We start from the raw sequence: 27,111 nt of genomic DNA on the forward strand, positions 1-27,111 counted from the left end.
AAAATTAAATGAGTTTATCAAGATATCCTACAGGATAATATCTGGGTCACTGTGCGCCAGCTGTAGCTCAGCAGAAGTTGGGTGATGCAGCAGGACGATGACCCTAAACATCGAAGTAAATCCATGACAGAATGTCTTGAAAAAAAGAAAATTCACCTTTTCTAGTGGCCCAGTCAGAACCCAGACCTTAATCCAATAGAGATGCTGTGGAATGGCCTCCAGAGAGCCATTCACACCAGATATGAATATGACTAAGAATATGGAATATGACTAAGAATATGGTAAGCTGAAGCAGTCCTGTAAGGAAGAATGGCTTAAAATTCCTGCTGTACATGTCTAATCCGCTGCTACTGGAAATGCTTGTTTGAGGTTATTGCTGCCAAAAGAGGATCGAAAAGTTATTAAATCCAAGGGTTCACTTAATTTTTCCAACAGTACTGTAAATGTTTAATGGGATGTGTTCAATAATGACATGAAAGATTATAATTGATTGTGTGTTGTTAGGTGAAGCACATTGTGTTTCTATACTTGTGACTTTGATGAAGATGTGATCACGTTTTATGACCAATTAATTTAGAAAACCAGCTAATTCAAAAGGGTTCACATACTATTTATTGCCAATGCATTTCATTTCCAAATGACATTATACTCCATCTTCATATCATACGGAAGATTTTGTCATTTTGGGATGAACTACTCGTACTTGGGATACTAATTTCTTCTTTTAGTAAAAAAGCAATGTCCCGTGATTTGAATGTGGGCCAAATGGAAGATTTGGCTTTTTTAGCTGGTAAGTACGGTGGCCGACAGAGCTCAACGTGCTGCAACCTAAAGAAGACGCATGCAAATAAAAAAAAAAACGCATGCAAATAGAAAAACACCCGCAAATTAAGAAAACATCTTCATCAGTTTCACAACACACGTGTGCTCCAAATACTCACAACACAACCAAATACAGAAACGCGCTGCAAAACTTCACAACACAACCAAATATAGAAACGCGCTGCAAGTAATACAGACCACAACGGAAATGTTTCCGGGGGAACCAAATAAGTGACGAATCCGGCTGGGACGTGCTTATTGCACGTGAGCATCCCTATGCCCTACTCCCTTCGAAGGGCAGACGGCAGAGCTCTTCAAGTGGGACTTTTGGAGTGAGCATGGCACTAGTGTGCCATTTATGTAGCCGTTTGGAACGCACTTGATGAAGGGAGCAATGAAAGACAACTTCCAACGTAATTATTTTCACCTGGGATGTTCCCATGACAACGCAGCACGTTGTCCATCGGCTGAATAGCTGTTGGACAGAAATATAATGCTGTTAACATAACCGTTGCAAATAAATTTATTTTTACTTTACAAAAAAACTGTTAAAATATAGGTTTTATATATCCGTAAAATATCTGTGTGTCAGTGTCTCAACTTTAAAACATTGGACCCTACATTATCTACACCTTCTTATGAAACTTTTCTTTATGAAAATGTAAACATAACATGAAACAATTTGTATAGTGTAACTCAGAGCCATGGAGAGAATGGCTCTGGTGTAACTGATGTAAAGATTAATATATTTCCTTCATGTTCTTCTTCCCTATCTTTTTTATTTATTTTAGTTTTCAGCTCATTGTTCTTTTCTCATTTCTGATGACATTGAACATATTGTTAATACATTTTGTATATTGTACACAAGTTGTATGTCATAAAAAATTAATCTCTGTATATTTTGCGGGAAAAAAAGTTAAAATAAATAAAATAAAATAAAGTAGAATTTTGAGCTGTAAGCAAAGAGTAGAAGAACTATAAAAAAGTATAATATTACAATATAATATTATAATATTATTTCTATATACAATATATTACAATATTATTTTAATATTATAGTTTATTTATTAAAAAAAAAATATATATATATATATAGGCTTTCACTTCTTGTCAATATCAGATCTTTGCTGTAAGCACGTCCCAGCCGGGTTCGTCACTTATTTGGTTCCCCCGGAAACATTCCCGTTGTGGTCTGTGTTACTTGCAGCCACTGATCTATATATATAAATCAGTGCTTGCAGCGCGTTTCTATATTTGGTTGTGTTGTGAAGTTTTGCAGCGCGTTTCTATATTTGGTTGTGTTGTGAAGTTTTGCAGCACGTTTCTGTATTTGGTTGTGTTGTGAAGTTTTGCAGCACGTTTCTGTATTTGGTTGTGTTGTGAGTATTTGGAGCACACGTGTGCTGTGAAACTGATGAAGATGTTGCTGGTGTTTTTTTCTATTTGCATGCTTTTTTTTTCTTTTTGCATGCGTTTTTTTCTATTTGCATGCATCTTCTTTAGGTTGCAGCACGTTGAGCTCTCTCGGCCACCGTAGGTAAGCGCCCTCTTGAGGAAGAACATATTGTGTTGCATAGGAAACAGTCTTTAGGTTGTGTCTACTGTAGATAAAAACTCAGATTGACATTTATTGTGCAATGCTTTATCGCATTGATCCTTGATAGGACTTAATGAGAACTTTACATTATACTTTTCAAGTTACCTGGTCTAATGTGGTCTGAGACACAGAATAGTCTTCAATATCCAGCTTCTCTTTGTTGGCCATCACTAGCTGGAAGACTCGTGCTAGTGAGGCAGCGGCAATTTCATATTGTAAAGTGTTGTAGTGTTTCTCTCGTTGCACACATCCTGGAAAACTTTTTTCCATAAAGGACTCGGCAGGGACCAGGTCAGGAGACAGGCCTGCTTTGGGAGCTTTGATCTTCAATGTGACAACATAGCCACCACCAAACCTGTCCACATTATGCAAAATACATTTACAAACATGCATGCATTATTTGATGGATAGCCAATTTATCTGTGAGAGGCTGGAATAATATGCAAGCTGATTTATGGTAATATGGCAACTGTACCATTTTAAAAGGACTTTTAAGACATATTAAATACTCACTTGTATTTCAGATGCTGGATTGTGCCCAAACACTTAAACGTCCCATTGACCATAATGGCTAAGCGAGTACATAGGGCCTCACACTCTTCCATGCTATTATTGGGGATAAAACCACAAATGTTTTATATAAAATATAGAGGCAAGTCTCCAATTATCATGAACACTTAAGTCACACATAAACTTAATGAATTTCATTGCGTTATCCTCGTGCGGCACCGCAAGCACATGTGTGTACATTTTATTTTGGCTTTGCTATATGCAACGCATAATTTAAATGAATTTAAACTGACTGATCTGTTCTCAAGACTTTAGACCAGGGCTACTAAACTTTGGAAAGCTCAGGGGCTGCAAAGTAGGACCCTTAAGCCTTGAGGGCCGCACTCTTAGTTTTAGTCATTCTTATAGCCTATATAAGATTTATTTATTAATTTTATAGTAAGTATTTTATAGTGAGAGTTAATTTTTAAAGTATGAAATATAAAGTAGGGGTGTAACAGTTTAATTTTCTCATGGTTTAACTGTGCCACTTTTTCCACTATATTCAATATAGGGTGGGGGGGTGTCATGGTTTTGATACTATTGACCATTGTTTTACTACAGTAATATTGTAGTAACAATGACTGTAGTAACCATGGTTAATTCTGTGGTTGTTATGGTTTAACTACAAATACCATGGTAAAATTGTGGTTACTATAATAAAACCATGGTTAATTTTCCAAGGAAGACATTGTCAACCAATAGATAAAGAGTGTTCAGCATCACACAAATTTCAGATACATTCAAAAAGAAGAAATACATTTCCTGTACTTACTCCAATTGCTCCAGTGACAAATCATTAGCATTTGTTCACCCTCTTTAGTGTTTTGCTGTGAATTAATGCAGTACATGAATAATCAATTGCTTGATTATTTACGTCTAAACGCTGTTATTGTAGGATAAACTATTACTCTTTCTGTTATTACTGTTATCATGATGATCATACATATATATTGAGCTATTCAAACGGGTTTGAAACGGGTTTTGTCACTGTGATAAGTAACTCTCGAGCACGTGCATATTTGAATGACAGAGTGTACAAGTACGTGGCTGCGCGCATTCTGACCGCCGCTCTCATGTAACATCAACTGTACAATAAATTCTTTGTTGTTTAATTCATTCATTACATTCTTGGCAGTTTTTTTCACTCTTAACAGTTCAGTGATTCAGGGATACAGTTTTTAACCATAAAAAATATTTACCTTAAATATTCTTAAAAATGCGCACCTCACAAATCATAAACATTTGATATTGAGAAATATATTTTTTGATGATGTCATCATAATGTGGGCTGCAAAAAATATCTCGAGGGCCGCATGCAGCCCGCAGGCCGCATGTTGAGTAGCGCTGCTTTCTACTGTCATTTAAGGGTTACATATCTGATGCACCGAGTCACATGACACCACAGCATGCTGTCAATTTCCGTGAAGCGCTTCTACGGGCGCAGTGCCAACAGAGTGCCTCTGGTAAGAAACCTGCTTAAGTTTTTTCATTGAAACCTGTTTGGGTGTAAAGAGTGGTCTTTAATTTCATTTGAAATGCCACTTTAAGAAATGTATACATTTCTCGTGTGTCAGCACGATGGTAAACATGATTTCCACATACGTGTATTGTGGGACATTATTTCCACAAAAGTAAAAAAAAAAACAAGTTTGTTATTTTGAATATAATGTCTCTAACGTCTCAAAAACATAAATAACCAACACTCTGCAAACATAATAAACAATTTGATTAAAAACTATAGCTTGGTATTATTTACAATTTCAATACTTAGTCCCCCTGAACACATATGTGGACATAAATGTTTAGGAAAACTATTTGCTGTAGAAAACATTATTTCTTTGCTTGTTTATTAGGTGCCACTAGTTAAAATGGAAAATGCACTCAGCAGTCACGATCGTGTCTCAAGAGGTTAAAATAACAAAGTGGCAATTATTGTAAATAAAGCAAGCATTTTTCAAGCAAAACTAAAAACATTTTGTAGGTTCTATATTATAAAACAATAGATTTACAGTTCAAAATTAATTTTTAATAAGCTAAATATGCTGTGACACTTTCTGATTGTCAAATGTAGTGGAATACATGCATGGTTATTGTAGATGTTCTAGAGGGGAACTAACTTCATACATTCAGTACACTAAAAATCACCACTAACCAAAAATGGTTTTATCATAAAATGTAAGTGCTGGTCTTGCCTGTGAGATGTTAAAACGACTGCTCTCCCATCACGGATGATACTCACAATGGCGGTCCACAGGAACCGTCGAGAGTGAGGGTCCATGCCTGTAGTGGGCTCATCCTGCACAGTCACATGCTTGAATTAGACCAATTGATTTTTCATTTTTGCACAATGGAGGAGAATGTTGAGGAAAATCATACCAGGAGCACCAGAGGAGGACAGCCAATCATGGCAATAGCAGTAGATAGCTTCCTTTTGTTGCCCCCGCTGTAGGTACCAGCGCAACGGTCTGCATATTCAGAAAGACCTAACTTCTGAATACCCCACTCTGCCACCTACAGAAAACATAGTCATACTCATTATGGAATGAATTATAACCACACTGAGCCTCAATATGAGTCATTATGACAAGAAAGCTGTCATTTGTGGAATTAGTTATTTTCCTAAGTAGTCATTTATCATCTAGTCTAACAAAAACATGAGGGTTTCAACTGTGAGACTCACTCTGCTGATCTCAGACTCGGGGATACCGCGGAGGCGAGCATACAGATAGAGGTGTTCTCTCCCTGTAAGCAGCTCATCTATGGCATCAAACTGAGGACAGTAGCCCATGTTCTGGTGCACATCCAGAATGTTGGTGAGAATACTGAGGAAAAGCATCGATTATGTGTAAAGAATCGGAATGAGCTTTATTGTCAAGTATGCTTACACATACAAGGAATTTGTCTAGGTGACAGAAGCTTCCAGTGCTCAAACAAAACAACAATAAAAAAAATACATTGAATATATCAAAGCATTAAATATCATAAAGTACTTTTATCAGTATTATTGTAGGGCATCTGGCGTAAAACCTGTGCCAAGTCAAATATGCGGATCAGAGATGGTGCACTGTAATGACCCCTAACGGGTGCAGATGAAAGAATAAGAATAAGAAGAATTGTGTTTGTAGTTTTAATGTTACTGTTTTTAGTTTGTATATTACCTGCATCCAGCTACTGACGCCTCCCCAGAGGTCACATCTGTGTCTCCAGTCAGCATTTTAAAGGTGGTTGTTTTACCTGCACCATTTACACCAAGAAGCCCAAAGCACTGCAAAAAATATTTAGGCTGATTATCTCTATTTAACTCTAAACGCTGTGTTTTAAACTTTATGAACAGAATTTTACAAATAAAAAACACTGAAGATTATTTTGTGATACCTCCCCTGCTGGAACTCCTGCACAGATTTTGTCCACTGCTGGTCTTTTTCTGGCCCTGTATGTCTAAGATCAGACAGTAGACTTTAGCAAAATGCTGAAAACGCTAAATTTAACTGTGACCTGCAAAATATACTCTAAAATGGATAACGCGGAGTACAGTCCAGTAATGTTTTTTTATTTTTTATTTTTTATGCTGGTCACTTACTTTTGACAAATCTCGGATCAAAAGGATGTCATTCTTGTTTCCTCCTCTGTAAATACGCTCTCTCTCCTGAGCTACGTCATTGTCTTCATCTTTGACTGGATCCCTCACATAGTCGGACACCCTACACAAATAATAAAAAACTAGGAATTTTAAGCATGAAGTAATCATACATTGAAGGAATATTATAACAGATCACGTTTTATTAATAACAATTAATAACATTTCTTTTAGGCAGTGGCTATTTTCACTATGTGCAAATAGTTACAAAAAGCATATTCTTTGCACTAAGTGAAAATAGTGTTTTGCTATTTGCACCACTAATTAAATACTAACATTCAGTATAGAATCATCACTGTAGCATGTTTATTGTGTTTCTGTAGAGTCCCACAGACACCCTACACCAATCCCTACCCCTAAGCCAAACCCAAACCATACCTTACAAAAATGAACCATAGTTTTACTACAGTAACCATTGTATCTCCATAGTAAATTGCATTCAAACTATGGCTTCCACAAAAAAACATGTTTACTACAAAATTACTATAAGAAAACCATGGTTAATTTTACCTGAATTAAACCTTTCTCTCAACTCCTCAACCTTCACATTGACCAAATAATTGCTAGGAAATCAACCTTTATTTTAAATTGTATTTATTACTGTAAGTAGGATTAAAGGAAATATTAAAAGTGGAGACAGGATGGGAAAAAGTGGGCCAAAAGGCAGATTAATCAGCACATCCACATGCTAAAGACCTGTACTCCTATGGGACAACTGCAGGATCCAGTGCAACAGAGTGTTGTACGGGACAAGTTTTGATTGCTGAGTGCGGGTGCAGATGGAAAGACTCATGGAAATCCAGCAAAATATAAATCATCTAAATAAAATAATATGTGGTAATTTAAAAAAATATCCTTTGACAATGGAGTGGGACAGAATCTTATGGGAGCGGGACAGAAAAATCCATGTAGAACTCTACCTGCAGGCTTACGTGGGTGGGAGCGGGACAAAATATGGCATAGCAGGACAGAATATAGCAGGAGAGGGTCTGAAAAATCCATCCTCTGCAGACCACTACCCCACACAACTGCAGCGACACTAGTGGCCGCAGTTTGTCTTTAATTTCTGTGTACCAGACAATAGGAGTACAAACAGCCGCACATCTGTTTCTTTTAACATTTCTTGTGCAGTTGCAGAAAATGTATGGACTTGAATGTTAAAACTGAGCAGAATCTCAGATGATATAGGCCTACAAAATTTCTACTTTTTCCCTTTTGTTTCTAAGCTTAACTAGAGTTATGTACAACAATGGGTTAAATTCTGTTCAATTGTGCTTTGTGAATATGCGTGACCTTTTTTGTTTTTACATTTTTATTTTGTTTTAGATGGCTCAACTCACCAGCGATCAAGGAAAAATTTGTACTGGATGAGTAGATTAAAGAGGAAATACACAAAACCCTCCACAGCCATACAGACCAGGTTCTTCCCTACAAAGTCCCATCTGAATGGATCCATAGTAAACTCCTCCCCTGTGCCAAGACATATGAATTGTTTTTTTTAAAGACATTAGAAGGTTACTGACTCTGTCTTAGTCACCCTTCATTTTCATTATATGCCCAAAAAAATGCAATGAATGTGAATGGTGGCTGAAACTAACATTCTGCCTAAAATCTCCTTTTGTGTTCCATGGAAGAATGAAAGTCATACAGGTTTGGAACAAATGAGAATGAGTAAATGATTGATGACATAATTTTTTATCCCTTTAAAAAGTAGGTTTGTCTGTTATTTGACAGCACAATAAAGGACAGACTTACCAAATCGGGCATAGACGTCTGTCACGGCCTGGTTCATGGCCATATCAATGAGGCCTCGACCGAGACAGAAGTGAGGAAAAACCAGTAACACCTTTTTCAGCACCTCGTTAAACATTTGCAGAGACTGAAAAAAAATATAAGCAAATTAAAACCTCTCCACACAGTTTGATTTATCTGTAAACATGGATTTCAAACAAAAATGTTTCTCTGTGTAACTTAAAGGCATTTTTGAGAACATCCAATGATGATTTCTATGAACATTGTGACCCAAGAGATGGTATTCACTTTACCCTATTGTTCTCAAAGAGCTCTAGGATGAAGGTGATGGCGCTACTGTTGATCCCGATGAAAAGGTTGATGCAGGATAGGGAAACGTACGCTGTGCTGGGGATGCTAAACACGTAGGACATTGGGTACATCATAGGCGTCACTGACCACCTGCATAGAACAGAGTACAAGAAAAATCACTGCTGTTCTTGCTGATTTTCTTCAATTCAGAGTCACCCTACAAAATCCATGAACTGACCCATAGAGACATAACAAAGCAACCAGCGCCGGGAGATTGGTGGGCGATGTGTAGCACTTCTTATCAAAACCCACAAAAATGGCCACAACCATCACTGTGCTGATAGAGTAGTTAATCTGGGACAAACAAATGAAAGAGATGCGAGAAATCAGATACTCAAAATGACTAACGACTGACAATGAATCGTCCTTGTTAATACACAATGCTGATGAATCTCACCATGTCCCAGAAGAAGTTGGCAACCCAGTAAACCAAAGGGCTGACTCCACTAACAAACTGCAGATGTTTGGCCTTTGTGACACGCTCCTGAATGAGGTAGAGGACAAAGCTAGCTGGAATAAAGGACATGGCAAAGATGACACAGATGGCGACCACTGCATCCACTGATGTGTTGAGACTGTGGGAGAGGAAAATGAGAAAGTGGCAAGAGAAGCGGTTCAACAACACAACTTTTGGTGAAATCAGAACAGATTAGTGACATTATATTATATAAATATTATCCACAGAAATGTAAGTGTAAGCGTAGTTCTAACAGGAAGATCTCGGGATTCATCTATCAGGCATCTCATCCAATCACAATACTGCCTCCACTTTAAAAGCCTGCCAGCAAGCCTGCCTCATTGTTTGCATACTTCAATGTTTTTACCCCCCATCCTATCCCGTATCCACCAGTTTAGGCCCTGTCCTGGGTGGGGGTAAGCTCCGCTCCCCTGCCGCCATCACCTCCGTCAGGATCTGACGGTTCAAGCAGCATCTGAGCGCTGAACTTTAGGATTTCTTTTGTATTACCCCCAATAATCGAGTCATTCTGATAGAACTGCAGTTCCCCCATCACTCCCTCGACGTTGTGTTGAATGTAGTGACACAAGGGGTCTCTTCTGAGAGCCTCGCGTACCTCTGAACTTGAGAAAAGGCCAATGTCAAGTTGGCAGACAGAATTTGCAGTGGTTTGTAACCCCCCCACCCCCCACCACAGCCAAACCAGGCAGCTCTGCTTAAAACGGGCCCAGCTCTCAGCCCCAACGTCGAGCGCACCGCAGGCGGTGTATGCCCCCCGTCAACAGGACCTCCTCTAGGACCCGTGAAGCTCCTATGCGCCCCTGAGATGGAAAGAAAACCTTTCTGCCTCCAGATGCATTACTACCTATGTACCTACCTAATAATTACCATTATTACAGACCTCTGTTTTCTGTGGACAGGAGTCCCCCTACAGCAGGTGTCCAGACGTGCCGTGGTCACCACAGATGCCTCTCAACTGGGTTGGGGCGCCGTGTGCTACGAGCACACAGCCACTGTCTCCTGGGCGGGGCCCTGCCTGCGTTGGCACATCAACTGCCTCGAGTTGTTGGCTGTACTCCTTGCCCTGCAGGGGTCTCTCCCGCTCGTTCGGGGCAAGCACGTCTTGATCCGTTCATAGCGTACATAAATCACCAAGGCGGCGTACGCTCCTGTCACGTCACAACTCGCCCGCCATCTGCTCCTTTGGAGTCAGCTGTAACTCAGGTCACTGCTCGCCAATCATTTCCCGGGGGACCACAACACGACGGCAGACGTGCTGTCACGACAGGTCTCGCTCAGCGGAGAGTGGAGGCTCCACCCCCAGGTGCTCCAGCTGATTTGGGGCCACTTCGGCAGGGCACAGATAGATCTCCTGGAGTGGTGGTGGTGTAGTGGTCTAAGCACATAACTGGTAATCTGGTAATCAGAAGGTTGCTGGTTCGAGCCCCACAGCCACCACCATCGTGTCCTTGAGCAAGGCACTTAACTCCAGGTTGCTCTGGGGGGATTGTCCCTGTAATAAGATGCTTTCGATAAAAGCATCTGCCAAATGCATAAATGTAAATGTAAATCTCTTTGCCTCCCAAGACAAATCCTAGTGGGCACTGGCCCATGGCACCTCCCTTGTAGACATCTGCAGAGGAGCAGGCTGGGCAACACCCAACACCTTTGATGGATTCTACAACCTTAATATTGAGTCGGTCTCGTCCCGTGTTTTGTCAGGTCAGAGCCGGTAGAACTCAGTAATATGGAACAACCGACCGGGTGTTCGGCTTGCAACTTGCGCCCTTCACCAAGTTAATCCAGTGCACCTTCTTTCCCAGGTTAGCCACTAAGCTCTCGCTTCCTGGATGCACTTCCTCCCTAGCCCTCTGGCCGGCAAATTCAGCAGAGGAATTAATTTCCAGACCCACTATGAGTCGAGTGCTCCGTGTTGGGCTTGAAATCCACAGGCATAGTTCCCGCTTCAGGTAACTCCCTGTGATGTACTTTCCACGATACGGTCCCCCTGCTGGCAGGACCCGCATCTCCCTTGGGCAGTCCTTGCTGCCCCTGGTCGCCGTGTCTTTAACAACTCCTCCCTTGTCAGGCAGGATCTACCACCGCACCATGTCCACGGGTGGCTTGACAACCCCCGTATGTATTAGCCACAAGTTACTCCCCCCCCCCAGTCTGGGCAGGTCTAGGCTCCGTAGGGCCTTTCCCCCTAAAAGAATAGGAATGGAAAAGGACGCCTTCCCCAACACGTCTATAGCATTAATATAGAGAGAGAAAAGTTACGGTTGGCCGGCTGGCTCCCATACAAGTCATGTCGCCTGTTCCCGTAAGGGTGCTGGGAACCTAAGAGCGGTATATGACACCTTTCATTAGGGGCGTTGGGGAGGGTTACGTGCAGCCGACCCAGCTGCTTCTAGCACGCAGCAGCCTGCTTGCACCTGGCTCGGCAGGCACGTAACACGGGTAGTGCATGGCGTTTTGAAGTGAGACCCCTTGGGTCACTACAATCGACACAAAGTTGAGTGAGTAACAGAAGGGGAAAGTCATGGTTACTGTTGTAACCTCCGTTCCCCGATGGAAGGAACGAGACATTGTGTTCCCCTTGCCACGTCACTATCCCTACCACAGTAATGCGCCGTAAACTTATTCTCGGCTCCTCAGTGAAAACCTGTCTGACATTCGCTCCCCCACTCCCCTTTACCCGTATGTCCGGGAGCGGGGCATGCAAATTCTGTCTTCCAACTTGACATTGGCCTTTTCTCAAGTTCAGAGGTACGTGAGGCTCTCAGAAGAGACCCCTTGTGTCACTACCATCAACACAACGTCTCGTTCCTTCCATCAGGGAACAGAGGTTACAACGTTCTCTTTAGGTAAAAAGGTGCATCTTGTTAGGGTGCCAACACTAGCTTTAATGAGAAAGCTCTAATGGAGCATTTGACGAATAGGAATTCAGAAGATGAATTTTGAGGGTGTGAAAAGAGCCGGGTAAGTTTGAAATCAGGTTTAAATACAAAAAGCACAATTGAACCCATCTCTCTGAAATTTTCAATTGGTCAACAAATGCCTACAACTTTTCTCAACTTTTAGTTGCATGATATAAATATTCTTCTAATGATATATATATCCTTGTCACACATCATCGACATTAAAATAAATGAATTCATAGCATTATTGAAAGCAGTGTAAACTCTTTTGTGTAGGCACCATAAAGCTTGAAACTGCCAGTCAAATAACATAATTTTGTATGATATCTGACACTCACACAGTGACTTCAGAGAGCTGCTCTTTGGTGAGGTTGAGTGGGTGGTTGATAACAGTAATGCCATATTCTGATGGATTGGCATGAGGTGGCAGGTAAGCTCGCAGAATGGCATTGTTTGCTACATTCATGAAGGAAACCATGGCGTGCCAGCCTTTGTTATTAAACCACACCTGTGACCATTGACAGAAGAAAGAGCAAAATAACATCAATACTTAAAGATTATAGATTGAATTCTATGTTATTAATAAGCTATTAAATGTTTTTATATTTTTATAAATCTGTGGTCTAACATACCTTAACATTGTACTCACTCTCCATGTAGTGTAGGAAAGTTGCTATTTCTTTCATAGCTGACTTTGAATAGTGGCCCTAAGGGTAAGCAAGACAGCGTATGTGTTGTGTGAGTTAAGCAGACAGTATTATTGTTACATGCCCACCAAGTTACATTTCAAGTAGTACAAACACAATAGCATACCCCTGAAATATTCATAATTTGTCCAAGCTGGGAGAAAATGTTCTGGATCTCTTCAGGGTCTACATCAAGAATCGGCAGCTGTCCACCAACAGAGAGTCCACCATACCTGAGAAAGTTTGTTTAATCAACTATCATTTTAAAGAGGCCACATTATTGTGTCCACAAAGTGGGTATATCTTAAAAAGATTGCACATGAGATTATTGATTATAGATTATTGTAATGCATTACTGGGAGGATGTCCTACAAGTTCAATAAATAAACTTAAATTGGTTAAAGATGCATCAGCCAGAGTGCTGACTAGAACCAAGAAATATGATCACATTAGCCATTTAAATTTTGTGCTAATTTTACGTGCAAAGCTTTAAACGCCCTGCGATACATAAGTAACCTTCTACCATGCTATATTCCATCATGTTCATTATGATCGCAAAATTCTGGCCTGTTAGTAGTTCCTAGAATATCAAAATCCACAGGAGGTGGTAAATCCTTTTCCTATTTGGCTCCAAAACTAACACCGTTCGGGATGCAGACACATTCACTCAGTTTAAATCTAGACTAAAGACTCTTTAGTCTAAAGACTATTTAGACAGGCATACACCTAATTTATCCATCAACTCACAATTAGGCTGCTTTAGTTAGGTCTGCCGAAACCAGAAACACGTATTATGCAAAAAATGTAATGGGATCTATGCTAATATTATTCTATTTGTTTCCTTTTGTCAACCAGAAACCTTACCTTTGTTCATTCACCCAATATTTGCTCTTCAAGCTGTATATGAAGAAAAACAGCAGTCATTATAAGGAAATAAAATGAAGATAACAAACACTAACCCATTGCAGCTTGCATAATATCTCACCTTGTCTTGATGAGACTGGGGTAAGTCTTCACCAAATAGTCAGAGATGTTTCTGTTTGTCATTTCGAGCAAAGTGTCCCCTGTCGGCTCTTTTCTCTACATCAGAGCAACATAAACAATTTTCTTATCATTCTAAGTCTCTATTGCATAGATCATTTTTAAAGGTGTACTCAGCAATTATTTCCTCATTTAAAGTTGTACCTCTAAATTTATGAATAGTACATTTGAAAAAAAAATTAAATCATGCATACACTCACATGAGATGAAGGCTCCACTCACATCAGTAGTCTAAAAAAGCGGTTTTAATTTACAATATATACATAACCAGCCAAATCCCACTCACTTTTTGACACTTTTTCTTGCACAATAAATTAATAATGGCTAACTGCAAATAGTACATTTATAAAATGGCATCAATAACTGAAAAGTATCGTGTTTAAATAATGCTGCATCTATGCCGCTCAGTGTCAGCATAACTCCAAGAAAACTGCCATATCGGTAAGTGCAATATAAATGCTATAAAAATTACTGAGTACACCAATTAAAAGAGTTCAGTCCAAGTTGACATCCTGACCTGGCGTGGTGGCAGTCCCCCCGCTCCAGCGGGACAGACAGGTAGCATGGTAAGCTTTGTTTCGGTACTGCACTGACAGGAAGGTGAGGGGTTTCTTGCATGCCACTCAGGACTCAATAAGATGTTGCTGACCTCAGGAGACACTGGAGGAACTTCCCAATCAGAGCTTGTGTTTAAGCAGGTAAAGAGGTTCCTGTGCACACATTTACACACAGTGACCACCCACTTTTTCAGCCACCTTGGTTCAAGAAGTATTTTTTCATTCTTTTTTTTATAGGGAATTCGTATGAAAGAGTTCTAATCCATGAACCACTTAAAATTATTTTATGAAAGAATTAACTATCCATCCCATGAAGCATTGTGAATGATGTAATTGAATCAGAAATGACAGTATACTATTATTGATCATAAGTATCAAAACAATTCAAATTCAGCCACTGCTGAGCTTTTTTGCAGTGATTTCCATTTAACTGGTGACAGCAACTTCCCTAATTAATGTATCTCTCCTCAGAATTATGGGTAGTGTAGTTATTCACTGGGAATGTGTAGCTATAGCTATACCACTTGAAATCAAAGTTTTAACTCACTCCAAGGGCTGATTCACCATGCAATGTGCTCCCATGCCAGGGTCACTCAGCAACGCCTGTACAAAGTGCTTCATCTTTGGATGAGATGGCTGCTCATTACTGAGATGCAGAAAAACAGCAAGAAATTAAATAACATTTTCCAGTAATACTTTGAACATTTGTCTGTTTATGAGAACATTTCTCACCTGAAGAAGCTAATCTGTGGTCCATACATCCATGGAGTGAGGGTCAGACTGGGATACTCCCCAAAAGGTGGGACAATCAGGGTGAAGATCAAAGCAATAAGGACAAAGCTGGCAGGCAAAACAATCTACAAAAAAAATAACAAATATTTAAGAAAACATCTGCTTATTTTCTATCCTAGTTAAGCCTATAACATAATTTTGAGCTGAGGTCCCAAAACTAAACATTAATATAATATAATTAGAGCTGTCAAAATTATTCATTTAATTAACGCATGCAATTAATGAAAAATGTTAAATGTAAATTTTAATACATTTACTATTAATACAGCATAAGCCAATATGAAACACTTAGAAGTATTTTTCAGCCTACTGTAAGTAAGGTGCATTTTAATTACCACAAAAGCACGGCAAGTCTTAACTATTACCAAAATGCAAAATGAGACGTTTTTGTCTGCAAGCTCTTTTTATGTTGAGTTCAAAGCGGCACTTGACACTGACACCATGACTCAAAACATGAACGATTGCTGAACAAAGCGGATACCCAATGTCTACCGGCTGATTAATATTGTAGACTTTAGGAGATTTAATGCCTGTGGTAATAAATATGAACCTCTGGGGGGACTAGTTCTTTTAATTATTCAGCCTACCACTTAAACATTGGGAAACGTTTAATGTTACTCGAACTAGTGTTATTTTAGTACATTTCTATCTTTATACCGTGTAAGGCTCTGTTTGGGTAAATGTTAATAAAGCATTATATTGTAAACAATATGTTTTCCTTCCTAAGATGGAAATAAATGCATTTTGACAAAAAAAAAAAAAAGAAGTATACTGTATATAGTGTCAAATTGCAATACTTTTAAAATCTGCAATTAATTGTGATTAATTACAAGACAATTATGTGTTTAATCATGATTGAAAATGTAATCGACTGACAGCACTAAATATATGTGCAAGTTTTTAAGAATTATCAAATAAATAACTCAATATAAATAAATTCGGACAATTCCCATATTTAACGCAAATATAACCCTGCTCATTTTTATAAAACGGTGTCTTGTCGACATGCAAACTTCACCTTACCTGTGCAAGGAAATCTTTGTGGCTGCGCGTAGCATGGTGCAATCTCTTAACCAGAAGAGCATGGAACTGCTTGAGTACTAGAGTAAAGCCTTTAACCTGCCTGGAGGCTCTACCAGCACTGTTGTCAGACTCTGCTGGGTTCCCCACACCATTAGCATCTGCAAACCAGGGCAAATAATGAGGGAAACTCTTATTGACTTGCAATAGGAGAGCATCACAGACATGCTAGATTTGCTGTTAAAACAGCACAGCAGGTCAACAGCCTAAGTTGTGTTTGGGATGCTGGTTTGGTGGTTCGTTCCCGCCAGGACAATTAAGCACAAACAACTAACCTGCTTAAACTTCAAAACCTCCCACAAAACATAAGTTCAAATTAGATCAGCACAACCAGGAAGAGTCTGCTGCTTCACTAGCTGCTGCTTCACTAGCTTCACAAGGAACCAGTTTCAACCAGTCAACCAGCATGGCTATGCTGGTAAACTAGCTATACCAGCACCAAACCAGCATAAACCAGCCTGGACCAGCATGGAAATTCATGGTGATCTAAGCTGGTTTTTCAAGCACGGTGCAATGCCACTGCTGTCGAGATCTTTCTCAAGAAGTTTTAGCTCTACATAAAGCATAGCACCTCATTTTGTTTTATACTTGAGAGTTTGACTCTCTGTTAGCTTCTTAACATGAGCGCTAAGCAAAGTTGAGCTCTGGAATCTCAATTCACCTTCAGTTCCATCAGCATTATTCGTAGCCTCCCTGTCTCTCGAGCAACCATTGCCATTTTTCCTCTTTTGTAGCAACCATTGCTCTGAGGGCGTAGTGGGCCACAGTCAAACACAAGGTTACAGACTACTGGTTTGTGAAAAGTGTATGCTGTCATAATTCACAACAGTTGAACTTAACTTTAAATACCATTTAGCATTACTAAGCATTCCCTAAAACCTTTGACTGAATTCAAGTTTTAGTATTATGGCTGTAGACATTGAATATTTGAGGATATTTACCAGGTGTGACAGGGTTGTTGGCTGCCTGTCCATCTGCAGTAACCTTCAAAAAGATCTAAATATGCACAAGCACAGTCTTCAAATCAGTGAGTACAGAATTATAACAATTTTACACAGACAATCATATCATATCTATTTATTAATTACAGTTGTATGCAATTTTATGTCATGTGAATTGTGCTGTGCTGTACTACTTAAAATATGTGCAAAATAAATATAAAGTTGTTACAGTATTATTGAATTACTGAGTCAAAATTATACTAAAAGACATACATGCTGCACAATCCTTAAAAGACTAACAGCATAATTCTAAAAAATGACACTGGACTGATAAAGAGAGCAATTTCTGATTGTTATGTTACTAGCATAATTCAGAAAAGAAAAGCAAAATTTTGAACCTCCTCCAGTGATGTGTCGGATATGCCAAAACTACTGAGGCCCATGTCACCCAATGTCTCCTCCAGTTCTCGGAAAAGACTTGCGTAAGCACGATGTTTAAAACCTTTATTTGGCAGCAGGTAGGTCATTTCCTGACCAATCATTTCAATAAGCTTCGCCTCAGGTACATGGTGGTGAATCAGACTTGTGATGCTCTCAACGTTCCCTGTGTATAGTGATGAAAAAAAAATATTTTTTTTAAGAAATTAGACAAAAGAGGCTGTTATTTCACTATTTTAAGTTTTTTTTTATGTGTGTGTGTGTGTGGGGGGGGGTTTTATTCACTGACCATCCAGAGTTCTCTCAGGCTGTATTGTCTGACCCTCTTCTTTATGTCTAGTGCAGGTTGAGCAGTTGCAGGAGCACTCAGATGCACAGTCACACTCATTCTGCAAGACCATTAAATCAAATTACAGTAAAGAGCCAAAACAATCTTAAAGAATACAGTCAGCACATTCTTATTGAGTCAAAGCTCTCTTAAACATTATTTATTTATTTCATTTTTGGCTCAATCAACAGCATTTGTGGCATAATATTGACAACCACATAAATGTATTAGGAATCGTCCCTCTTCTTTAAATTAAAGCAAACATTGAGATTACAATGAGGCACATACAATGGAAGTGAATGGGACAACTGTTTTGATGGTCATTTTAGGGTGTATGGCATTATGTCGTTATGGCAACTAAGTTGCAAAATTTGATTTTCCTTAACACAAAAAGTTTAGTATGTGATTCTGTCACACTAAAATCTATCATGCATACTGTTTTAACATTTAAAGATTGTCCACATTCACTTCTTTTGTAAGTGCCTCACTCTAACCCAGACTTTTTGCTTTTTTTTTTAAGGAAAAGAAGAGAAAATTCTAAATATATTTTTGTGGTAAACAACATTGTTCCTCAAATGCTGTCGATTGAACTGGAATATTCCTTTCAAGGTACCTTTTTTATTCATATTCCTTTTTTTATGCCATTGTTACCTGGAGCGTTTCCTTTGTTTTTAAACAATTTGCAAAAACATATGGAGGTGAACTCATTCATTAATGTAGCGATAAATATTTTTCTGTTAACATTAACAAAGCCGTTTTTGCATTTTGAGATTTGCAGTAGAAACTAATAACTTCCAAGGTCCCGTAAACTGCTCTTAGTAGTATCCCTGAGTAGCCATATCGGAATTGTGGTAATTTCGGGATGATTTGAATGCAGCGTTAGGATTTTGTTATGCAGTTGTTAGAGTATTGTGGTGCAAGTTGAGTTATGAGTCAAAGTTTAATAGTATGAGCAACAGTAAAAGTGAAGTGTAGCCTTAAGAAGTGCCACTAATTATTGGGGTAAAGAGAGAGGGAATGAGATAAGGAAAGTGCAGGCCAGTCTCAAACCTGCATCATCTCCATAAGCACCATAACTCAACGCATGAGGAGCATGTGTGCTAATTGCTATACCACAGCTCTGACAGTCAGGCTGTGGCTTGTGATACAATATAACATGAAAAAGCCACAAACTAGATAAAAGCCTCCAAGTAATTCATCGTTAAAGGCACAGTTCACCCAAAAATGAAAATACTGTTATCATTTACACACCCTCATGTCATTCCAAACCTATTTAGCTTTCTTTGTTCCATGAAACACAAAAGGAGATGTTAAGCAGAATATTAGCCTAAGTCACCATTCATTGCATTGAGGGTGAGTAAATGACAGAATTTTCATTATTGGGTGAACTGTCCTTTTAATTTACAACATAATACCAGAACTTTCTTCTCACCTCCTTCTTGCGCTGGTCTTTCATGCGACGCACCAGCGTGAGGTAGAAGCCCACTCCAAAGCAGTTCTTCAGGAAGAGAGGAGAGCCGCTGCAGTGTAGTTTACCTTTAGAGATGATGGCAATTCTGTCACTTAGCAGGTCTGCCTCGTCCATGTGATGAGTGGACAAGATGACTGTGCGTTCTGGATTAAAAAAAAGTGTGGTGTGAGAAAAGTGTGGTGTAGTGTAAGTGAGAGAGAAAGAAAGATGAGGGAAAGAGAAGTTGATATTGACATTTCAAACAGGAGGACAGTTCTTCTGTTTTGCATCTTATTTCATTTGGAAACTGTTCTCTGTAAAGCCTCTAGCATCGGTTGTCTTTTTATCCCTGCAATATTTTCTTTGGCCAAAAGGTAGCAATACCTGTGCGGTACTTTAGTAAGAGGTCCCAAATGGAGCGTCTGGAATAGGGGTCCACTCCTGAAGTTGGCTCATCCAAGATCACCACCTTAGAACCACCTACAAAAGCCATAGCAACTGATAGCTTCCTCTGCATACCCCCTATAAAGAGCATACAAAGTTTAGGCAGTTTGATCAAATCACATTTCATTAACACATGAAATATATAAAGCAAGCATGGAAAATCAACATTTATGACACACAAGTAAAAAAGACCCCTAAATTTGCACACTAAAGGGACAGCCTGACTTTTTTATTGAAGGGTCCAGGTTACCATTGTTGAAAAGGTGCTATTGTTGTCTCAGCAATGAACCTGGCTGTTGAAGCCTATGTGATTTAAATACAGCTTTGTATATTTTAGCATGTGACTTTTGGTAGTCTATGCAATTTTTGCGTTGTATTCCAAGTCTTCTGAAGGCATACGATCACTGTGAATGATGAACAGACTATAATAAACTCAGTGTTAAAAAACTCTGTTAATCAAAAATAAAGACGACACATCAATAATATCAAACCTTATTGGTTCTTGTGTTAGGATGTCATAACGTTTGGTCACGAGATGTGCAAGAATCAGAAGATTTGACGTTACTGACTGTTTTCATGTTATGTTATTGATTTACAGAGTTAATGATTTAATTTTATTTGAGAGTGAACAATAACTTAACTTACCAGTGTGTTCATCATACAAAGTGATTGTATGCCTTCAGAAGACTTGGAATATGATGCATAAATTGTATAGAATATTTATATTAATTAATCATATATTTTTATTAACACTTTTGGTGCTTTTTAAACTTTAAAACGAGTCACTACCAACTGCTATTGTATGGAAATCAGCATTGCAACATTCTTTAAAATATCTTCTTTTGTTTTCTGTAGTAGAAAGAAAGTCATATGGGTTTGGATGACACGAGGCTAAGTAAATAATGACAGAATTTTCATTTTGGGGTCAACTATCCCTTTAACTAATGTAAAGAAATACATTTTAGTGGGTCTGTTGTATGGATAATCATTATTTACAACTGAGCGCAGAGGGAATACATCCAGAAGGGCAGCATTTCAGTATTAACCCCCAGAGAAGATTAATTTGTATCCCTCACCCCACCCAGATCATCCAGATTAGATGCTGAGCTTCAGAGTCCCCCTGTCTCTCTTGTTTTTAAGTATCTCTCTCTAAAACCCTTTAATATAAACAGAGTAATATCTTCTCACATTTGCAATCAGACCCACCTGAGAGATTCTGTGCTTCCTCATCTCTTTTATGAGGCAATCCCAGGTCCTCCAGCATGTCATTGACCTCCTGCTCGGCCTCCTTGCCCCCTCGACCCTTCAGCAGAGAGTAGAAGAGTATGTGCTCCTCTACTGTCAGACTGAGAGGGGGGAGGATTCATACATCAGAACAAGAATGGAACACTCATATTTAATACAAATTAATTCAACAAATAAGGCAGTATACTAACTGAAATGGAACCTTGTGACTGTTTGGAATGCTGTACATAGGAAACTCTTTGCATCTCATTCCAGTGAATTGTTCAACTCACAACTGATTTGAATAGGTTGCCATTAGCATGTGGCAAAGTTAACATCAAGATAATCAAATATGATTCTATTAAGTATAATAGCCTATTTTTACCAATAGTTTTCAGCTTTAAATTAATTATAACTTAAAAGTTTAATCGATATTAATCTTGCTTTGTCCGCCATCTTGGATGGATTGCCTTCTCTGTAAAGCAGGGTTTCCCCAGAGAGCATTCAATGGATGCCAGAGGGCGCTGAGAGCAAATTATTAGAAAGGGGGGCATCAGGTTACAAGAAGGGGGGGGGGGTTGTTTTTCAATTAATCAAATCTATTGTCAAGTTCCTGTTTGCATTCAAATGTTTATCTAGATTCCATTATATGGGAAGGTATGCATTTGTACCGTAGTTCATCTGATTCTGAAGTCTAGCGACACATCTGAAGTATCTGGTTTAGCAGTGTCAAATAGACAAACTTTGCTTAGCCACCTGTATGGCTCTGTAGGTGGATACAGCTCAATGGACAGAGCAGCAAGATTGAAAAGCAGATGCGTTTTTACTCACAGCTCAAGCTCTTAAACACTCAACTCTGATCATTGCAGCGCTGCGAGAACCAGACCACCCTACATGACCACCCTTAATAACACTAACTGTACTTTAGGCAGAAATAGATTCATAATACATTTTATCATATCACTACTTCAACTCTATTAAATTGGTTATAGGCTACATTAGGGGATTGAGGAAAGGGAGTAGGGGGGTGTTCATCAAAAAAAGGCTGAGAACCACTGCTGTAAAGGATACATGCGATGCTGCCTCAGAATTTGATCAAAAGAAGGTATATTAGAAGGCAGCGTAATCATGCTATACCTTTTGCAACAGCCTTCAATTTGGGAATGTGTCTATGCCTATAATGCTGTCAAGGTGGATCAGTTATGACCACTTTTAGAGAAAGAGCACTCACTGGTTGAAGAGAATGTTGTACTGTGGGCACATGCCCAATGATTGTCTTATGGTGTCCATTTCTGTACGAATGTCTCTCCCATATATGTAAGCAGTTCCAGAGGTGGGTGGAAACAAGCCAGTCAGTATAGACCTACAACAAAGTACATATTGTATGATGTGACATGAAAAATGTATCCAACATAATACAAACTAGATGGGATATACATTTACTTATTACATTGCTCTCTGGAATACTTGATTCTTATTGGTCAGTCACTGCATTCTGGTGTCATGTTTTTGTATAGTGACCAATAAAATGGACCATTGTCCCTGGTAACTTATTTCCCACAGGTAGGTATGTCTCTCATTTCACCTTGCCATCTTTTTCTTCTCATAAAATTAAAAAATTTCAATGTAATTGTCTATGAAAATTAATGTATATTTGGAAACATTTACCAATAAACTCCTTTGCATCTGGGTCCTGATCACCCTTTCAGGACTTCTTTTTGCAACTATGACTAACTGATAGGACATTATCCCTTACATACTACATCATTAACAATCAACAATAAAGAGATTGTATGGACTCACAAGGTGGTGGTCTTCCCTGCCCCATTGTGACCCAGAAAAGAAGTGATCTGGCCCTCATAGAAGTTCATGTTGAGATGGTCCACTGCAGGCCTTGAATTTCTAGAATAGACTTTCACCAAGTCCTGCACTGAAACCCCTATTAACAGACTCTCTGGCTCCGGTTCAAAGAATGGATTCCCTGAGAATGGAAAGACACGTTAGGACACTAAATCAGCAAGGCAAAGTGACAAAATAAAATGTTTACAACAGGTTCACATAAAGGTACTAGGGGTAACACTGACTTGTCAATTTGTTTGGCCATTAGTCAATGCCTTTTATCTTTCTGTCAACTGAGAAGGGACTGTCAGCATCCTGCAAGACTACTACAAGGCACGACCATTACAAGTTATGCCCCCTTCAATGAACTTGTGAAATGCTGAGGTCATATTTGCTGACAGCTTTCCTTACCCCTAAACCTAACCCACCATTTCACTAGGTGGCGACAGTGATGAGAAATGTGATGAAAAAGAAGAGAAAAAACTATGCTAAGCTAATACGCTAGACAGTAAGCTCACTGGAGAAAACAGAACTGAGAAATTTAAAATTTAACAATTTGTATCTTCAGCATAATAATATATGTGACATAAAATTAAAAGTAATTTTTTGTTATATTTACATACTGTAGTTAGGAAGACAATATGAATCATAAAGCAATTGCATAGGAGTTTAAAAGTCACTTCAGCAAATAGAATCGTTTTGTGATCCATGGGGGTTAATTCTTTTGTGTAGTTCGTGTTCATTGTTGTCTTTTGGGATGCAGACAAATACACTTGGATCAACTAGTCATTAATTACATGACTTCAGTTGCACTTGGTGACAACAGAAAGAAAAGTTCCTGTGTGCACAAACTGCGTCGTAGTGTATCTGCATAACATTATTTATGTTTAATAACTTGTAACGGACAATTATATTTGGAATTATGAGAAAGTGAAAATAAAGGAAACATAACATGCTTTTTGTTCACAAATGTAACGAACCCCACTCCTCTAGTTCTCCCCGCTTCATCGAGCTCACAGGCTCGCTCCCCGAGCTCACACACTCACTCCCAATCACCCCCCTCTGGCTCTCATGCACGCTCCCAATCACCAGAGTATTAGTTTCACCTGTACTCGTCCCAATCACCTGGTTATTCCTTTCACCTGCACCGCTCGTTTTCTCCCCTATATATATCACAACCCTTTCGTTTCACTCTTGTTGGTTATTGTTTAGTTTACCCCTTCGCTTTGCCAGCTCTAGTGTTCCCCTAGCTCCCCTGTCTATTCAACTCGCTTGTTTACCCGTTCTGCTATTCTGACTTCCCCGGCTTCGACCTTACGCTTTCCTCGACCACTCTTTTGTAGTTTTGCCCCGTTGCCATATCCTGATTCCCCGGCTTCGACCTTACGCTCCCCTCGACCACTCTCTTCTGGATTTGCCCTATTTGTACTTTTGCTTTGCCTGCAATAAACGCAGTTTGACTATACATTGTGACTGTTCTTGTGCGGGTTACAACAAAGCACATTATAAGTATAGATGGCTTAAGTGTTGACATACAAGACAAAATTCTTGGGAACCACCCTGAAGCTAATTAAGTGTCACCCACTTTTCTGGACAACTAGTTGACCAGTAAAAATGTTTTAGCCATGTAAGCGCTAACAGATCCTAAAGCAGCAGAACAGGTTTCTGAGTAGTATTCTGAAATCACTTTTAATTATTGTGGTATCCTTACCGGTCTGCACAGGCTGGGTCTCCTCTTCTTGAATCTGTTTCTCCTCCAGAATTTTCTGCTGCTCCTCACACTCTCTATCTTTCTCCAGCCTCTCTCGTTTCTCTCTATGCTTGCATTGCTTGCTGCTGCGAGAGCCATTGCATTCCCTGGGCTCTGGAGAATGGCCACACTCCACATCCTCCGGCTTCTCCATGTTATCTACCAGAGGTTTCTCATGCTCTAGAGAGAAAACAAGATCTGTTCTCAAAATAAATCTAAAGTAAACTGGGTTCATGATCTATAATATGTGACATGTTCAAGTATACCAGTATTAGGGTTTTCTGAGGATGGCGGTGGCAAATTCAGCCAGTACGAGGGCTGCAGGGGAAAGTAAAATGGCTGACTGATGCCATACTGGCCTGAAAAGTCCACAGAAATGATGATTATGAGCAATCTTAAAATTCCACTTTTAAATTCATGTTAACTTTCTAACAGATTTAGTAACATTCAAACCAATAGGCAGAATAACTGACCTGGAAAGACGTTGTCGAGATACCAAGCCAAAAAACCGTAGAGAACTGCATCAAACAGCATCATGTGAATAGAAGTGAAGAAGGAGTACTCATCACCCTCAAGAGGGCTTGTACCAATATTGTCCCATTGGAGACCCAGACCTTGCTCCTCATAACGGGACAGATACTCCGTACCAAATCCAAAGGCCACTGGAGAAAGCAAGCTCTGGAAAAGAAGTAGCATTTCACAATACATTAATAACTAAACAGTATAGATGCAAGGAGTCTAACATAGTATGAGCCATTTTGACCACTCAAAGTCATTGCATTTACTGATATTTAAATTTGGATGGAATCAAAGGCTATATTTGGAATGGAATACTACACTGTATACTCAATACTGTGACACAATGAAAATGGAAGATGTGCATACCTTGCACTATGTAGTCAAAAGTTGGTGGACACCATATGTGCTTGATGAATATTTAATTTAAAAACCATAGGCATCATTACCCCCTTTGCTGAAATAACAGCTTCTACTCCTCTGGGAAGACTTTCCACGATACTGTGTCTGTATGTAATAACGTGGATGCAAGGATTTGCTGCCATTAAGACACAAAAGCATCAGAGAGGTCAGGCACTGATGTTGGACAATGGGGCCTCGCTCACCATTGGCATTCCAATTCATCCCAAACATATTTAGTCAAGTTCCTCAACGCCAGATGCAGTAAACCATTTCTTTATGGACCTCACTTTGTCCATAGGGGCATTGGAATGCTGCTGGAACAGAAAAGGGTTCTCCCCAAACTGTTGCCAAGTTTGAAGCACTACATGACCTAGAGTGTCATTGTTTGGAGTAGCATAATGATTTGACTTTACTGGAATTAATGGATTACCCAAATTAATTCATTAGAAGGGGGTGTCCACATACTTTTGGCCAAATACAGTATATGCTGCAGAAATAGTAGTATTTTAGTATACTATTGTGAACATATAAATAAAAAGTGGAACATAATAGTGGCCTCACCACAGCTATTTTCATGTTCTTTGTAATACGGTCCTGCCAGGCAAAGCAGAAAATGTGAGGGAGGTAGAGAGTGAAGTAGATGATGCCACTGCAGGCTGCAGCCAGATTGGCCTTGTTGAAGAACACGCTCAACAGAAAACACTGCATGATAGTGGCCACAGTGAATGTCAAGAGGAACAGGAAAAGAATGATTGGATTGCTGTAATTGAGCACCTTGCCGACCTGAGAACACAGAAGCAAGAGCATAAATGTGTTATACTCTTCAATTTTCAAAGTGTAAACTAGATTTGCATTTACTGAAGGATGTCCAAGTGTTTGTAAAGCAGCAAAAGAATAGTGTGAAAGTTTTAGTTTTAGGTTAGGTATTAGACTTTGGTTTTGAGTAAGCCACTTTTCCCTTGTCATGACACTTCTATTAAAATGAATGGGAGAAATTAAAATGGTCAATTAATGTAGAAATTGCTGGCTTACAGGTAAAACCATTTAGAAAGAGGCATCACCTGTCAATCAACTCGAGAATGTGCATGTGCATTACCTATACAAGTTGAGAAAAATTTGTTTTTTTACTTTAGATGGTTAAATAGATGCAAGAAAGCTACTGATGAGGTAATGAGAAAAGAGAGCAGACATCTTTATACAACTGTTGAAAAGCAATTGAAGTCAAAACTGTAGGACCACGTTCATGTATATGCTATTCTCCAGAGAGAGAGGCTGAGTTTGTAATGCCATGCTACCATACTACTCTTACTATGTCTGCCACATGTACTGTAGATATGGATAAAATTGTAAGCGTAGTATGGCAGTATGCCATTCTAAACACAGGCAGAGAAAAACCTTCATATGTGTTATAACAACATACATCCAGAAGAGGTCACAATAAAACAATAATGAGGACACAGTTTCAAGTAAGAAATCTACATACATAATGCTCCTAGAACTTGTGGTATGCTATATAGTCATAACATTACTCCCT

At 39.2% G+C, this 27,111-nt stretch overlaps 1 protein-coding gene across 2 annotated transcripts in view; it reads right to left on the minus strand.

The window, feature by feature from the left end:
- The window catches only part of LOC127648890 (retinal-specific phospholipid-transporting ATPase ABCA4-like), a 73,437-nt gene that overhangs the window by 2,073 nt on the left and 44,253 nt on the right, over positions 1 to 27,111 (minus strand). Inside the window, exons 16-50 of one of the 2 annotated variants that reach the window (XM_052133705.1) lie at positions 26,139 to 26,360; positions 25,133 to 25,337; positions 24,926 to 25,018; positions 24,621 to 24,839; positions 22,874 to 23,051; positions 22,302 to 22,433; positions 21,053 to 21,192; positions 19,787 to 19,924; positions 19,385 to 19,566; positions 17,914 to 18,013; positions 17,585 to 17,790; positions 17,187 to 17,241; positions 16,907 to 16,990; positions 16,189 to 16,346; positions 15,106 to 15,230; positions 14,921 to 15,019; positions 14,334 to 14,526; positions 13,761 to 13,855; positions 13,640 to 13,672; positions 12,903 to 13,008; positions 12,722 to 12,796; positions 12,428 to 12,597; positions 9,109 to 9,286; positions 8,890 to 9,005; positions 8,654 to 8,801; positions 8,364 to 8,487; positions 7,949 to 8,078; positions 6,552 to 6,672; positions 6,347 to 6,409; positions 6,130 to 6,236; positions 5,652 to 5,793; positions 5,348 to 5,482; positions 5,164 to 5,267; positions 2,933 to 3,025; positions 2,525 to 2,774 (exon numbers count right to left, since the gene is read on the minus strand). In XM_052133705.1, coding sequence (XP_051989665.1) covers positions 2,525 to 2,774; positions 2,933 to 3,025; positions 5,164 to 5,267; positions 5,348 to 5,482; positions 5,652 to 5,793; positions 6,130 to 6,236; positions 6,347 to 6,409; positions 6,552 to 6,672; positions 7,949 to 8,078; positions 8,364 to 8,487; positions 8,654 to 8,801; positions 8,890 to 9,005; positions 9,109 to 9,286; positions 12,428 to 12,597; positions 12,722 to 12,796; positions 12,903 to 13,008; positions 13,640 to 13,672; positions 13,761 to 13,855; positions 14,334 to 14,526; positions 14,921 to 15,019; positions 15,106 to 15,230; positions 16,189 to 16,346; positions 16,907 to 16,990; positions 17,187 to 17,241; positions 17,585 to 17,790; positions 17,914 to 18,013; positions 19,385 to 19,566; positions 19,787 to 19,924; positions 21,053 to 21,192; positions 22,302 to 22,433; positions 22,874 to 23,051; positions 24,621 to 24,839; positions 24,926 to 25,018; positions 25,133 to 25,337; positions 26,139 to 26,360 — 4,719 coding nt within the window. The remainder of the gene's footprint in view (positions 1 to 2,524; positions 2,775 to 2,932; positions 3,026 to 5,163; positions 5,268 to 5,347; positions 5,483 to 5,651; positions 5,794 to 6,129; positions 6,237 to 6,346; positions 6,410 to 6,551; positions 6,673 to 7,948; positions 8,079 to 8,363; positions 8,488 to 8,653; positions 8,802 to 8,889; positions 9,006 to 9,108; positions 9,287 to 12,427; positions 12,598 to 12,721; positions 12,797 to 12,902; positions 13,009 to 13,639; positions 13,673 to 13,760; positions 13,856 to 14,333; positions 14,527 to 14,920; positions 15,020 to 15,105; positions 15,231 to 16,188; positions 16,347 to 16,906; positions 16,991 to 17,186; positions 17,242 to 17,584; positions 17,791 to 17,913; positions 18,014 to 19,384; positions 19,567 to 19,786; positions 19,925 to 21,052; positions 21,193 to 22,301; positions 22,434 to 22,873; positions 23,052 to 24,620; positions 24,840 to 24,925; positions 25,019 to 25,132; positions 25,338 to 26,138; positions 26,361 to 27,111) is intronic. The other variant, XM_052133706.1, reaches the window with a different exon arrangement.

Source organism: Xyrauchen texanus, chromosome 9, assembly GCF_025860055.1.
Source record: "Xyrauchen texanus isolate HMW12.3.18 chromosome 9, RBS_HiC_50CHRs, whole genome shotgun sequence".
NCBI classification, from domain to species: domain Eukaryota; kingdom Metazoa; phylum Chordata; class Actinopteri; order Cypriniformes; family Catostomidae; genus Xyrauchen; species Xyrauchen texanus.